Source organism: Myotis brandtii, unplaced genomic scaffold (assembly GCF_000412655.1).
Source record: "Myotis brandtii unplaced genomic scaffold, ASM41265v1 scaffold48, whole genome shotgun sequence".
Taxonomy (NCBI): Eukaryota; Metazoa; Chordata; class Mammalia; order Chiroptera; family Vespertilionidae; genus Myotis; species Myotis brandtii.
Genome location: NW_005368341.1, coordinates 7,233,473 through 7,249,023, shown reverse-complemented (window position 1 = coordinate 7,249,023; position 15,551 = coordinate 7,233,473). Strand labels below are relative to the sequence as shown.

Here is a 15,551-nt window from a genome sequence, read left to right as displayed (position 1 = left end):
AGGGAATCCTTTGTACATACGGTGCTTTATACTAAGGTATTCTACTTCTAATTCTGTCATTTTCCCTCATATATTGATCCTCAAATCTAGAACTCTTCACCCAATGATAGTTTAAGTGAGCAAGGTCATCAAAGCCTTGCCAATTTGATATATAACATTTATTCTCACAACAAAATGTGATTCCCTCACTTCAGATGTCACCTTTAAAAAATTCCTCCTCAATCTCAAGAAGGAATGAAAAAGTTAACAAAGTAATAATTGGATCAATTACAATGATGTGGAGACCATACTACCTTATGTTGGGTTTTGTATACAGGAACATAACAAACACCACACAAGTGTAAAGGTGAAAATTAAACAGACCCACGGGTCTGGCAGTAGTTAACTAAATGCAAGACATGATAATGTTTTTAAGCATTATATCATTTCAGAACTGAGAAAATTAAACAGTAGTATTTGTTTAAGAGGAATGAATAACCATTCAATGAATAACCATTCAGCTTTTTCGTTCTCTTAAACAGATATTAAACTATCAGGAAAATAAATCTATATACAAGAGTATCAGTTTATTTTTTCCCAGCTTGAGGCTGACAGAACCTAACAGATAAAATGGCCTCCTGCCAACTCTCTTTTGATATTTAAAGGATTCTTTATTTAGTTGGAATTACCATCTAGGCTTACAGCTAGCTGACTTTAGAAAACTGGAGAGCCAAACCTCTGTCTATAGTTCCCCCTGCAGTTCATGAAGTTCTGTGCACAAGTAAACACAGTATGATTAGGAACCAATTTCAATCCTTTTATCGTGTATCAGTTACTTTTAATTGTTAAATATATAACTTATATAATGTTTAATTCTTTTACTGGTTATTTATTATACACACTAAGTCCAATTTTGTTCAGTGAGTAGTTTATCACATTTAGCTACATCAATAAGCTTCAGCCACGTGTATTATGCTTACATGAAATGCAGACATATCGCTTCAGTCAGGAGAAACAAGCATTCTGAGGAAGCTGAGCAAGTCAGAGAGAGACATCCAAATACGCAGAGTGAATAGTGCTGGCTTAAGTGCACTAACTTTGCTATGACACAGACACGAGCTAATGTTCAGAGTGTAACATGACAATCAAGCAAAGTGGAAGGAATGCCTCTAACTTGGGTCCATGAATCTTACTTTCCTCAGGAAAGGAGTCTGTGTGTGTGGCTGCCGAGGAAGTAAATCCAGTCAGTTTACTAATCAAAGAAATACCAGTTCTCCACAGGGCAGGGGACTTCATCAGAGGTGCTGTTCTCTTGTGGGGAAAAAGCCAGAGTCTAACTTTATCTGCACTTGTGAAAGAGCAAGAACAAAGCAGGGGGGCAACTGCTCTCTTGGTAAACTCCAGCCCAAGGGCCCCAGTGACCAGGAAGCCCTCTAGAACAAAAAGATGCTGGTATTTGCGCCAGTGTCTAACATGCCATGGCCCAACTTGAATACTGGTCCTTAAGCCATGGCAGGGGCTGAGTGCTGGAGGGCTCATGACTGCTCCACTTGGAGCTTGCCCTGGTACATGAGTATGAATCCATCAACATTTTTTTCCAGGTGGCTTCTCAGGTCTCCTAGCACTTTTACTGAGAAGAGATACTGTTTAATTCTTGATATGAGTATGGAAATATGCAATCAATACATTTTGGTTAATGAAATTGAAGAGGGTCTAGAAACACACACATACACACACACATACACACACACACACCTATTTGAATATTTAGTACCAGATAAAGATAGCATTTCAACCCAGTGTTGAATGGACAGATTGTTCAACTTTACTGGGGTATAACTGAAGTATACTCAGGTGCATGTCTAAAATACACAATTGATATCTCTTAACATGTTTATAGTCACAAAACCGTAATGAAGATAATGAATATACACATAACTTCCAAGTTTCCTTGTGTCCGTTGGCAGTCCCTCCTCAATGGCCATCCCCCCTCCACCCCAACCCAATCCCAGACAATGAGTGATCTACTTTCTCTAACTACAAATTAGTGAGCATTTTCTAGAATTTTATATGAAATTGAATCATATAGCCCTAGCTGGTTTGGCTCAGTGGATAGAGCATTAGCCTGCGGACTGAAGGGTCCTGGGTTCGATTCCAGTCAAGGGCACATGTCCAGGTTGTGGGCTTGATCCCCAGTAGGGAGTGTGCAGGAGGTAGCCGATCAATTATTCTCTCTCATCATTGATGTTTCTATCTCTCTCCCTCTCCCTTCATCTCTAAAATAAATAAAAATATATTTTTTTAAAAATAAAAATGGGGGGGGGGTAAGAGATCAACCAAAGGACTTCTATGCATACATATAAGCATAACCAATGGACATAAAACACTGGGGGATAGGGGAAGCCAGGGGAATGTCAAGAAGGGGAAAAAAGGGAGATATATATAATATTCTTTGTAATACTTTAAGCAATAAAACAAAATTTAAAAAAAAATTAAAAAATAAATAAATAAAAATAGACCACCAACTTACACCATACACAAAAATAAACTCTGCACAGCAAAAGAAACCATCAACAAAACAACAAGAAAGCCTACTGCATGGGAGAACATATTTGCCAATGTTATCTCCGATAAGGGTTTAAGCTCCAACATTTACAGGGAACTCATACAACTTAACAAAAGGAAGATAAGCCAATCAAAAAATGGGCAATGGACCTACATAGATAATTTTTGAAAGAAGACATAAGGAAGCCAAGAGACATATGAAAACATGCTCAAAGTCACTAATCATCCAAGAGATGCAAACCAAAACGACAATGCGGTCCTATCTCACACCTGTCAGAATGGCTATCATCAACAAATCAACAAATAACAAGTGCTGGTGAGGATGTGGAGAAAAAGGAACCCTAGTGCACTGCTTGTGGGAATGCAGACTGGTACAGCTGCTGTGGAGAACAGTATGGAGTTTCCTCAAAAAACTAAAAATGGAACTCCCATTTGATCCAGTGATCCCACTTCTAGGGATATATCCCAAGAAATCAGAAATACCAATCAGAAAGGATATATGCACCCCTATGTTCACAGCAGCACAATTTACCATAGTGAAGATTTGGAAATAGCCTAAGTGCCCATCAGCAGATGAGTGGATTAAAAAACTGTGGTACATCTACACAATGGAATACTACGCTGTGGTAAAAAAGAAGGAATTCTTACCATTTACAACAGCATGGATGGAACTAGAGAGCATTATGCTAAGCAAAATAAGCCAGTCAGAGAAAGATAAATATCACATGGTCTCACTCATTTGTGGAATATAATGAACAACATAAACTGATGAACAAAAACAGATCCAGAGACAGAGAAGCATCGATCAGACTGTCAAACCTCAGAAGGAAAGTAGGGGAGGATGGGGGTAAGGGGGAGAGAGCAACCAAAGGGCTTGTATGCATGCATATAAGCCTAACCAATGGACACAGACACCAGGGGGGTGAGGACATGAGTGGGATGGTGGGGGGCTAATGGGGGAATAAGGACACATATGTAATACCTTAATCAATAAAGAAAAATTTTTTAAATAATAATAAATTTGAATCATATAGATTGTACTCTTTTTTGTCTGGTTTTTTTCATTCATGTAGGTTGTTGTATTTATTAATTGTTCATTCTTTTGTATTGCTAAATAATATTCCACTATATATGAAAGTATCACCATTTATTTTTCCTTTTACCTGTTGATGAACATAGGTTATTACCAGATTTTGGTTATTACAAGTTAAGCTGTTATGAAGATGTATATGTAAGTCTTTGCATGAACATAAAGCATAGCAATGCTAACATCGACACAGAATTCAAAGCAAAATGCCTTAACTAGGACAAGAAAGAGCTTTATACGAGTATCCACCAAAAAAGACATTGGTGCCCTAGCTGGTTTGTCTCAGTGGATAGAGTGTCAGTCTGTGGGCTGAAGGGTCACAGGTTCAATTCGGGTCAAGGGCTCATACCTTGGTTGCAAGCAGGATCCCCAGCCCTAGTCGGGGTGTGTGCGAGAGGCAACCAATCCATGTGTCTCTCTCACATCGGTGTTTCTCTCTGTCTCTCCCTCTCCCTTACACTCTCTCTAAAAAATCGATGGGAAAATATCCTCAAGTGAGGATTAACAAAAAAAAAATAATAATAATTTTCAAAGCAACTTTCTGTTGCTGTCAAGGATCTATCCTGAACAAGACACCAAGCCGATGATTTTACAGGCAAGTTCTGCCAAACTTTAAAGAAATGGATAGTTCCCACCATTTTCTAATGGTTCCAAACTGTAGGGAAAAATAACCTTGGAAATTAATTTTGTGAGGCGAGCACAACCCTCATCCAAAAACCTGACAAAGTGGCACCTAAAAACTACCCAAGAAAACTTCAATAACAAAGGGAGGGGAAAGTGGTAGACCAATCCCCTTATAAATATTAATTTTAAAATCTTAAGTAAAATGTCAGTAAGTTAAATTTGGCAATGGGTGTTGTTTTTCAGTAAAACAAAGGGTGAAATGAAGAAATCAACTGATATTCATTAATGAATTAAAGATGATTTTTAAAGGGTTTTTTCAAAAATTATTATTCATCCTGACTTAAACAAACCTCCTTGTGAACTAATAATTAAAGAATATTTCCTCAATCTTATGATAAATAAGTTAGCTGGGACTTTGTTTCTTTGTATTGTTCAAAGGCTTTTACAATTACTATGTATTTTCAAAGAAAAAATTCATTTCCATTGTAAAATAAAGAAAAAGACAAATCATGGTGGGCATAAATTGAAGATACTTTAACAGCTGGTGAAGGTGGCACTGGAATATTCAAAGTGGAGATGGAAGAACTATCATACCATCACATTAAAATTTTTCATAATTAACACAAAGCAGTTCATGTACATAAGCTCATTAATCTTCACACAATGTTGCTATTATATATATACACACACACATATATATATATGAATATGACCAGGGAACTTATATGCATATATGTTTAGCCCATGGACACAGACAATAGTCTGGTGAAGGCCTGGGAGGGGCGGGTGCAGGATGGAGGGGTTCAATGGGGGAAAAAACAAAGGGACATCTGGAATACTTTCAACAATAAAGATACATTAAAATAAATACATAAATATATATGCCACATATCTACTCATATTACATCCATGTATGGCTATATTCTACAAAGAAAACAAAGAGTTAGCAAAATATCTCTCTGGGAGATAAGAACATAGTTTTTTTTCTTCTTTACTGTGGTTTACTTTCCATTTTTTTCTATTAAAAATGTAAATTTTCTTATGTACTCATAAGAAAAAATTTACTTAAAATTTTTATAATTCAAAAAAAGGTTAAAGAATTGACTCTTCTTCAATCAGACTCAAACCTTAAAATATGATGTTAATATTGCCTGACAGGCATTATCCATTTGTTTCTACAAAGTTGTCCCTCTCCAAAACCCCAAACAAGTGCTATATTATACTTCCATGCATCCCACATTCTCCTTGGTCACTGGCAACTGCTGCTGCTATATTATCTCATCAACCCAGGGATTATCCTCTTACCAGTTAATGACAAAAATTATCTCCTCTGCCAACCTTTCTCAAGTTCCTTATAAACTTTTAGATTCTGAAAAAAATACCTCAGAAAATACTCCCCATACAACTCAATAGGCTGAGGAAGTAATAATGTTAAGACTTATGTTTAAGTCATAACAATCAAATATACTACCAATACTACTGGACCCATACTATGGAGCATTATTTGGCAATAAAAAGGAATGGAATACTGATACATGCTACATGGATGAATCTTGAAAACATCATGCGAAGTGGAAGAAGCCAGTCACAAAAGACCACAGATTGTATGATTCCATTTATATAAAATGCCCAGAACAGGCAAATTTATGAGATAAAAGTAGATCAGTGGTTGCTTAGGGCTGGGGAAATAGAAGGGGGGGACAATGGGGATTGACTGTTAATGGGCACAGGCTTCCTTTTAAGAGGTACAAATATAATTCTAAAATTAGATTGTGGTAAGGATTACACAGCCCTATAAAAACAAAAAAAATGAATTGTATACTTTTAAATTGGTGAATTGTATGGTATGTGAATTAGATATCAAGAAAGCTGTTTGAACTATACTAAAAAATACTACTGTAACTATTTCTTACAGCTACCATTGAATAGTTAGTATGTACAAGAAACCTTAGAGACCTTATATCACCTGATTCCCACCAACTCTTCAAGGTCAATTTTTAACATTTAATAGAGATGAGAAAACAAGTTCAATGAACTTAAAATATTTACACAAAGTAACAGAGCTATTCAGGAATGGTGCCTAGATATATCATCCTAAAGAAATGTCTCTCTGAAGCCCATGTTTTCTAAACTATGCCTGTCATGCTCGCCATCAACGAGCATATTGGAAATAATTGGAATAAGAGTATCATGGACAAATGCCCTTAAAAGAGCAGGTATTTTGTTTTCTATCAGTGGTGGGAATAAGTTTTTTTGAGGCATCATTATAGGAAATAAGGCTTAAAAGGGTGAATGCCATTGTTATTTAATTCAAAAGCCACATCTAGAAGACAAATGACTCTGGAAAACAATTAAAAGTAATTAAGGTTATGTAATGTGTCCCTTCTCTTTCAGTTTATTCGGAGCTACATTGTACATGTCTTCAAGGTACAGACATCATCTGATTTGTCTTTCTTAAGTCAATGCTTCTAGGGTGGTGAAGACTTGGGGGGGGGTGGTTGAAAGGAGGGAGGGAAGGGGGAGAAAATGTAATACTATCAATAAAAAATGTATTTTTTTAAAAGTCAATGCTTCTAGAAATTCCTTGTTCTTTATTTAGATGAAATGCTAACAAAATATTAATATACAGAAATGATCACCATTTCTTTAAATCACATTCATTAGGCAAAATAAATATTTCTTTATTTAGATTTTATTACTCATATTTAGTTTTTATCCATACATTTAGAGGACTTTACAAACACTAACTTATTAGCGGTTCCAGAAAGGTAGTTGGATAAAAAAGGCAATTATATGAGGAAGAAATACAAATATGATACTAAAAGGACCATATTTTGTGGCTTCATCTATAATGCAACTAACAATCTATATAGTTGCTGTTATCCTGTTTGCTGCTGTAACAAATTATCACAAACTCAGAGGCTTAAAACAACACTAATATATTATCTTATGGCTCTGTAGGTCAGAAATTCGACACAGGACTCACTGGACTTAATTCAAGATCCTGGCAGGGCTGCATTTCCTTCTGGGGCACTAGAAAATGTTTCCTTGCCTTTTACATTCTAAAGAGGTTACCTGTGTTCCTTATCTCATGGCCCCTTCCTCCTTCAAAGCCAGTAAGTGGGTCAAGTTCTTCTATCATCATTTCACTCTGATCTCCTTTTACCTCCCTCTTCCACTTTTAAGCACCCTTATGATTATATTGGGCCCATCCAAATAATCCAGGTAATCAATCTCATTTTAAAGTCCCTAATCCCATCTTCAAAGTCTTTTTGAAATTTAACAACATATTCACAGATTCTGAAAATTATGACATTGACATCTTTGGGTGGCAATTATTTAGCCTACTACAGTTGCCTTTGTGTTCAAAAAAATCAGGATTATACACATAGTAAATTGAGCCTACAGTGGAGGGCTCAATTTGGGTTAAATACTGTTTTAAATAAAGAATGTAGAACTTGGGGTGAAAAATCTCTCCTGTTTTGTCAGATTTTTACTGGCATTCTATTTTGAACCATAATTAGATATGTGGGAATAACAGGAGAAATAGGGTGCCATTCAAACCCATGAAAAAAAAAATGGAAAGATCTAAGTGAATCTGTCCATTTTTTATTTGAACAAAAACCTGAAAAAAGCTTATTTTGTATTTTCTATCTTTTCATATACATTGTTCTGCCTTGGCACTCAGAAAGTACCATTTACACGGCCTTTACCACATAATAGGATATTGTATTAATTCAAACTAGAGGAAAAGTAGCTGGGAAGACTATACTTGAGCATACTAACCAGGAGTTTTTACGAACCTTTAAAATAAAATATCCAAATAATCATTATATATGTATATGTGGTTAAGAAATCAAACATCTCCTTTTTGAAAGGCCTAAATTCAAAGTGAAATTATATCACTATTTTTTTAATTCCCCAGAAAAATGCACTATCGCATGTTTAACATTTTCAATTTAGTTTTATATCTTTTCTGACTCCAAGACAGAAGAGAGATGTTTGATGTACTCAAGTTATAGCCAGCATCTACCAATTCTTTGATTCGACTTTTTAAAGTACTTATGCTTGAATCTAGAATCCGAGGATTTTCAATTATTTGTGAAATGCTAATTTTTTCTTCTATGAGGCAATCTATTTTATCATTAAACTTTTTCTCTCCCAAGAAGAGCACATCTAGATAGCTCAAGACAAACTTCTGTACCTCCTGTTCAGTGCACCCAAGAGAACACAGCTTCTCTTTGATATTTGTGTAGTTTCTTTTGGCACAGCCATTGGAAAGGTCTAGGATTTCAGCTCCTGGACCACATATCAGAACAAGCAGCTCCTCATTGTTCAGGTTGAAAGTTGACTGTAAAAACATAATGTTAGCTTTTATCCGTTTGGTGCTCTGAATTAAGATGAAAGGGTTTTTTAAAATTATTTTCCTGACAAAATCTATGGGATCACTGTGACCTAAGGACAAACATACTTCCTGCAAAAATTCAACCATCTGTTTATTCAAATCAAGACTATTGGAGAAGGTACGTGGGGCATTGTTCAATAATCGACAAAGGCACTTCCGGGTCAATCCAACTGAGTAGAGAAACTTTATATTATTCTCCAGGTTTACGTTGTTATTGGACCGAAAAAATGATTCAGGAGAACGTTCCAAAATATCTACAATTTCAAGGTCCGATGTCATAATTGTTCTCCACAAATCCCACCGTTTTGAAAGATTTTCAGTTGTGCGTGTTAAGGCTCGTGGATATCTTGATATGATGCTAGCAATCACTTCTTGGCCAGCTCCTTTGGACAGAAGGAACATCTTCAGATCCTGCTCATTAATACCCGTCCTATTAAAAACTCCGGGCTGTCGTTTCTTGGCCATGTCAACATCTACTCCCATAGTAAGTAAGCTATTCAGTAGTCTATTCTTCAAAGGCTCACTGTTTTCATTATCAGACTTCACACCAAAAAACCTAAATGAAACTGATTTGAAGAGTATTTCTGGTGAAAATCGGGTCATCCAACATCTTGAGCCAAAGAGGAAGTGACTTCTCATATACAAGAGGTTTCGTGGTGCCAGAATGGTCAAGTAGCCCCAACCTTTTGGAATGCTGTTAAAACAACATAGACAATATTATATAATGTATTAAATAGTTGAAAGACCATATTATGATCCTGTAAGTATCATGGTCCTTTCTATAAGAAGTTATTGGTAGCTCCAGTTCTCCTGATGCTGTGGTAACAATTCAGCCACCGTATTTTCCCTCTCTAGCTCATTACTTCTAATTATCTGTGAGCCTGGGCTCCATACATTCTCAACATAAAGAAAGACAGTATAGCATCATCACTGCTCCAGAATTATCCCTACCTTTACCTTGCTCTTCTTATTTGGCCTTACCTGCCTTGGCTATCCAAAACCAATTGCCCTTCCCCATTTATGTTTTATCCTCCTGGTTGCCAAACCTTTGGCTTATTCCTACTAACTGATGTTTTCAATTCTGCCTTGTCTTCCAACTTCCCAGATCTTCGGCCTTGCCCCTGCCCATAGATACCAGTCTTCTTTGCCTCTGTCCTCACATCCTGGTTATCAAACTCTAAATTTATCCCTGAAAACCAACACCAGAATTCTTTTTTTTTTTTTTTTGTAAAGATTTGTTTTATTTCTACTGGGGAAAAGAGAATGATAAATAAAACTGTTCTCCAATTTGCTCTCCACTGTGTACAAACATACCCACACACAAAAAAAAAAATACACACACACCAAAAATACCCCAAACAAAAAGAAACCAAGAATCAAAAATCAAAACACCCTCAAACTGCACCAATACTTTGGATTTTGACCAAAAGAATAGATCCTGGGAGGAAGTGCAAAATGCAAAATCAAATGACCGAAAATGCTGAACAAACAGCATTATTAATATACAAAATATTTGTATTTCTGAACTAGTAACAGTTGGTTCTCCATGACTGTAAAATTTTGGAACCACGTAGCTGATTTGTTAAATCTAGTCCATGCCAGGTTCCAAAAGCCAGAAAAGATTTTAGTTAGCTTCATTCTTTGATGCCTCATCAAAATTTTCTACAAGATCTGGAACATCATCATCTTCCTCATCAATGTCTTCTGGTTTTGGTGCTTTGCTATCCATCACTTGCCAAGGGAACTGTTCAGCTAACTTCCTAAGACTTGTGAAGCTGTCAGCACCAAACTGACTTAATATTCCAGGAAGCATTTCTGTGATTGGTTTGGCTTCTGCATGACCGGTAATTGCAAAGGTGTTAGCAGAAAGGGAAGCTTGGACTTCGGGATTGTTGAAATGAATAACTGTTCCATCATCTTGAATCAAGTTTACCTCTTCAATACCAGCTTTCCAGAAAACTCTGAAGTTTTCTGTCATCAGCTGTAGCTATTCTATGTACCACCTTCTTTCTGCAAGCCATACCCTTGTCCCCTATCTGGATCTGAGCCTTAAGTTTGGCTAACTTTTCTTGATTCATGCTGTTGGTAAATCTGAGGCAGGGAGAGTCCTCCAACACCAGCATGCGGCAAGAGCAAGAGGGTTACCTCAGCCGAGACACCAACACCAGAATTCTTGCACCATAAACACATTTTTCTAGATTCATGGCACTCTTTAAATCCAGGCTATTATTAGAGCCTAATCCTTAGCTCTGGTCAACAACAACAACTGCTTCCAAACTCCTCACTCAATTTACATTATTGTCCCCTTGGTTGTAACCCAACAACTCCAAACCAATGTTCATCTTCCAAATGATCTAGTTGGGATATTTAATCCAAATAATACACCACACATGGAACTGTGCTGCAAGATGACATGTTTAAAAGTTACTTTTACCATTCTCCCCAGGCCACCACATTACAAAAGACAAGCCCAGGGCTCTCTGCATCAGTTTCACAACACATATAACTTTGTGCAAGTGGTTAAAAACTCAATATCTAATTTTCTTGATCATTCAGAAATGAGTCATGAAATGTATGAACTGCTACATGGTAACAATCATAAGTCCCTAGTAAAGTGATCATCTATTTATAGGAAATATTTTATGAGGAAAGCAACAAAGATTATTCTTATCAGATAATTTATTTTCCTAAGCTACTTATGGTCTGAATCATACAATAATACATATATTTTTTAAATTGTACTTTATCCTTTTCAGACTACACAGCTGTGATGAACTTAGATTTTTATTCCTAATTACTTACAATGGGCTCTTATCACTTAAAAGAGGCACTTTAATTAGGCATAAAATAGAAAATAGAGCTAGATGATTTCAACTCACCACTAATATCTTTGGACTTGAGATACTGCTTTCAAGATCAACATCATAAAAGCCTCTCTGTGCCTATCCTTTTAATTATTCCAATTTAACAAGAATTTAGATTATGCCTACAGACTGGGAACATTCCTATAGCTCAGATAATCTAAAGATCCCCAAAGAATCGGAAAAATATTCCCAAAGTATGGAATCAAATAGCATTCAAACAAAAGTGCAGACTGCTCACAAGGTAAACATCAAACAAAAGCACATATTAGACTGCCCTATACTTTGAATTCACTATTCTTCACTTCTCCATAATGCTACATGCTACTATGTAATTATACACTCTCCCAAAAAAGCATGAATTTAGAAACTTAAAAAATAAGGTCCTCTTTCTAACTAAAGCAGTGGTTCTCAACCTGTGGGTCGCGACCCTTTGGGGGTCGAACAACCCTTTCACAGGGGTCGCCTAAGACCATCGGAAAACACATATATAATTACATATTGTTTTTGTGATTAATCACTATGCTTTAATTATGTTCAATTTGTAACAATGAAAATACATCCTGCATATCAGATATTTACATTACGATTCATAACAGCAGCAAAATTACAGTTATGAAGTAGCAACGAAAATAATTTTATGGTTGGGGGTCACCACAACATGAGGAACTGTATTAAAGGGTCGCAGCATTAGAAAGGTTGAGAACCACTGAACTAAAGGAAGGCTTTACATTGCCCAAATCAAAAATTTGCTCTTCCAGACGCTCAAGGGTGACCTCTACTGAATAATCAGACAGAACACTGACAGCTATGGATAAGACCAGTACTTTCCAAAGAGGGGTAGGAATATGTTCCAACGGAATGTAGGAACAAACAGTAAAATTCCAACTTATATTTGCCTCAGCCTTTTAAAATTTCTACTTTCTGTATTTTAAAATGTATACAATATATATTGTAAGACATGTACCTAACTCACCAATAAATAAAATATAAATATATTGAAAGTACATGTATAAACCTCTCTTGGAGAGTATACACAATCAAAAAAAGCCTACTCTAGAGAACACACCCTCAAACAGGGTTGAAAAGCCACATAAAGCTCAAAAGAAACTCTATTAATGAAAGACTAAAAGAAAGTGAAAATATATGCCAAGTTTCTTAACAAAAGTGCATTAAGGGCCCTGACCGGTTTGGCTCAGTGGATAAAGCGTCAGCCTGCAGACCGACGTTCCCAGGTTCGACTCCAGTCAAGGGCATGTACCTTGGTTGTGGGCACATCCCCAGTAGAGGGTATGCAGGAGGCAGCTGACTGCTGTTTCTCTCTCATCAATGTTTCTGACTCCCTATCCCTCTCCCTTCCTCTCTGTAAAAAAATCAATAAAATATATATTTTTTAAAAGTGCATTAAGGTTTCTCCTGAATCTCATAGGTGGATTTTATGTCTTTGTGCATAATTCCCTCTCCATGGAAATATCTTTCACACAAATTAACATGTCCAAAACCAAAATGAGCATCTTTCCCAGCCCCCAAACTAGACCTCCTCTGATTAATGAAATCATTATCACTAACCTGAGTCACTCATGATAAAAATACAAAAGCTTTGCTTTCTCTCCCTTCCTCAACCTATCATCAAATCACGTATTCTGCTTGTTCATCATCTCTGAACCCCAACCTCTCTACTCTTTGCTTTTCATTCACTCAGACTATAATAGCCACCTAACTTGCTCCTCTAACACCTGTCACTCAAAACTTCCATCATAGTATACTTGTAAAACAAGTATGTAATTATGTCCCTCATTTCCTGATTAAAGATCTCTGTAGCTCTCCCCTACAAAGTAAAATCTTCAGACTGAGCTTCAAAGCCCTCACCACACAGTTCCACCTATCTTTCTAGCTAGCTGCTATTCTACAACTTCACCACTAGGCACCACTGCCTCTCAAACCTCTGGTCCTAAACATCCTTGTCCACTCTTGTCTCCCTGCCTTGTTAAGATATCTTTCAGAAAGGCCTATCATCCTGATGTCTATCCATAGTACAAGATCCCATTCAAATACTACCTTCCTACAAATCTTTAACTAAACAAGTATACATTGTTGAAGTGAAGCATTTATTTTATAATTACTTATTACTAGGGAATCTACACTATTTCTATGGGGGGGGGGGCAGAAAGAGCTCAGATGGACTTAGAATTGGCAACTAAAATTTGGTTTTGACTACAATACTATACATGCAATAAACTGACCCAAAATATATTATGAACAGTCTCAGCGAAGCTTAATACAATGTTACCTAATATCAAATGTTGGTGAGCATATGAGGATATGGGAGAAATTCTCAAATACCACTGCTGGCAGAGAATTTGGTACCCTCCATCATATCCTTTAAGCCAACATTTCCACTTCTGGGAGATTATCCAAGACAAGAATACACATTATTATGAAAAGGATTATCATCATAATACTATTTGCTATAGACAAAAAGAAGGAACCCAATGTCCCCAAAAGAATGACTAATAAGTTGTGGCACAACTATGTAATAAAATACTATACAGCCTCCTTTTTTAAAATGAGGCAGATCTAACACAATGGAAAGATGTCCAAAGTATTTTAAGTGGCAAACTGCATAATGGTATGAGTAGGGTAATATGCAGAGAGAAAAAAATGGAACAAAACAGTTATCTCTGACAGATTAATGGCAGCTATGTACTAATTCTGAAATATTAAAATATTAATTTATGTGTTTATTGCAATCTGATATTAAATTTTAAAAAACAAATTAAAATTGTCTTGGAGTACAAAAACATAATAGAATAATATATACTACCTTTACCTATTTTTCAGTTTTCAACACAAAAATGTTAAACCTGATAAATATCAATGCTACTTTACTCTTTTAGCACCCAATTTCCATCCAAAATACTCCCCTTACATCTAGTAAGGTGAATAAATATTTAAACAGCCTAATGCAAGAAGTATCAACTGCCTCAATCTACAAGTTTCCAAAATAATTAATACTCCATAATGTATTTCAATCTCAAATTAACGTTTTTAATGAGCCAAAACCATTACTGCTAGAGGTGAAATCCAAAATTTAAAAATACACTGAAAATCTGTGTACCTACAACTTGTATGGTCTAAGGAATAAAAGAGGTTTTACACTGCCCTCTGCTTCACAGAAGCCTAATAAAGGGGCTTTTAATGAAATGGCTAATGCCTGGCCCTAGGGTATTACACTCCAGTGGGCCTTCTTTCCACAAAACAAGCAGTTCAGAGACCTTTACAACAATGCATTTCTCACCTCATTAGTCTTAAGAGGACTTCTGCATTCCTCCAGAAAAAGCTGGAAAATAGTTGTCCCTAAAAATGGCCAAAAAGAAGGGGGGGTGGGAGGGAGGAGGTTACAAAATATTGTCAGGACTTCGCAATACAGAAGAGTTCAATCCCACCTAGCACTGCAGGTGCATAACCTCATGAGATGCATAACCTTCCTGCACACTAAACATCTCAGAGATATTGAGAAGAAAAGGGCAAGTACAGGCCTGAATATGATCAGAAAAGGTAGCAGAATGACCTGTAAAACCAAAACTAACTGCTTCACGTACATTGTCTTCATTAAACTCCACAAGCTAAAAAGTAGGCTTTATCCCCGAAATTCCAAAGCGCCGACTTTTCTTACTAGCCTCTCTTAGCTAGGTGAAGCGCAACTTCGAACCCAGGGGAGCCTGTAGATCAAAACTAAGGTTAATTCCACAGGTTCCATTCCACGGACTCCTCCCATCCCTCCTCCTCCCACAAGGACAACTGTGCAAAGAGCTGCGCGGGAACTGGGCGCCGCGATACCTCCAAGTCACCCGCACCCGCTTCTAAAAATAAAAAGCACAGCAGCAAAGCCAACAACTGCAACTCGGACTGTACCGAAGAACCAGAGAGTGCCTTACTTCCGCCTCCGGAAGCGGAAATTCACGAACTTCCGGTCACGGGCCGCGCGGTGACGTCACCACCTTGCGTGCCCCCGCGGCCAGGGGGCGGC

The 15,551-nt window shown here is 36.9% G+C and overlaps 1 protein-coding gene and 1 pseudogene across 5 annotated transcripts; both read right to left on the bottom strand.

Moving 5' to 3' along the window:
* Nucleotides 1–6,911: 6,911 nt before the first annotated feature.
* MTERF1 (mitochondrial transcription termination factor 1) lies at nucleotides 6,912–15,469 on the bottom strand. Of its 5 annotated transcripts, XM_005876104.2 has the most exons (4): nucleotides 15,362–15,463; nucleotides 15,124–15,243; nucleotides 14,820–14,878; nucleotides 6,912–9,354 (listed from the first exon to the last, which is right to left on the bottom strand). In XM_005876104.2, the coding sequence occupies exons 3-4, from the start codon at nucleotides 14,822–14,824 to the stop codon at nucleotides 8,190–8,192; spliced, it is 1,170 nt and encodes a 389-aa protein (XP_005876166.1). In that variant the 5' UTR covers nucleotides 14,825–14,878; nucleotides 15,124–15,243; nucleotides 15,362–15,463; the 3' UTR covers nucleotides 6,912–8,189. The 5 variants fall into 5 exon arrangements, with proteins under 5 accessions (XP_005876166.1, XP_014403149.1, XP_005876164.1 ...); XM_014547663.1 differs by lacking the exon at nucleotides 15,124–15,243 and having other exon boundaries at nucleotides 15,437–15,469; XM_005876102.2 differs by lacking the exon at nucleotides 14,820–14,878.
* On the bottom strand, nucleotides 10,279–11,183 carry LOC102261817 (annotated as a pseudogene).
* Nucleotides 15,470–15,551: the final 82 nt, after the last annotated feature.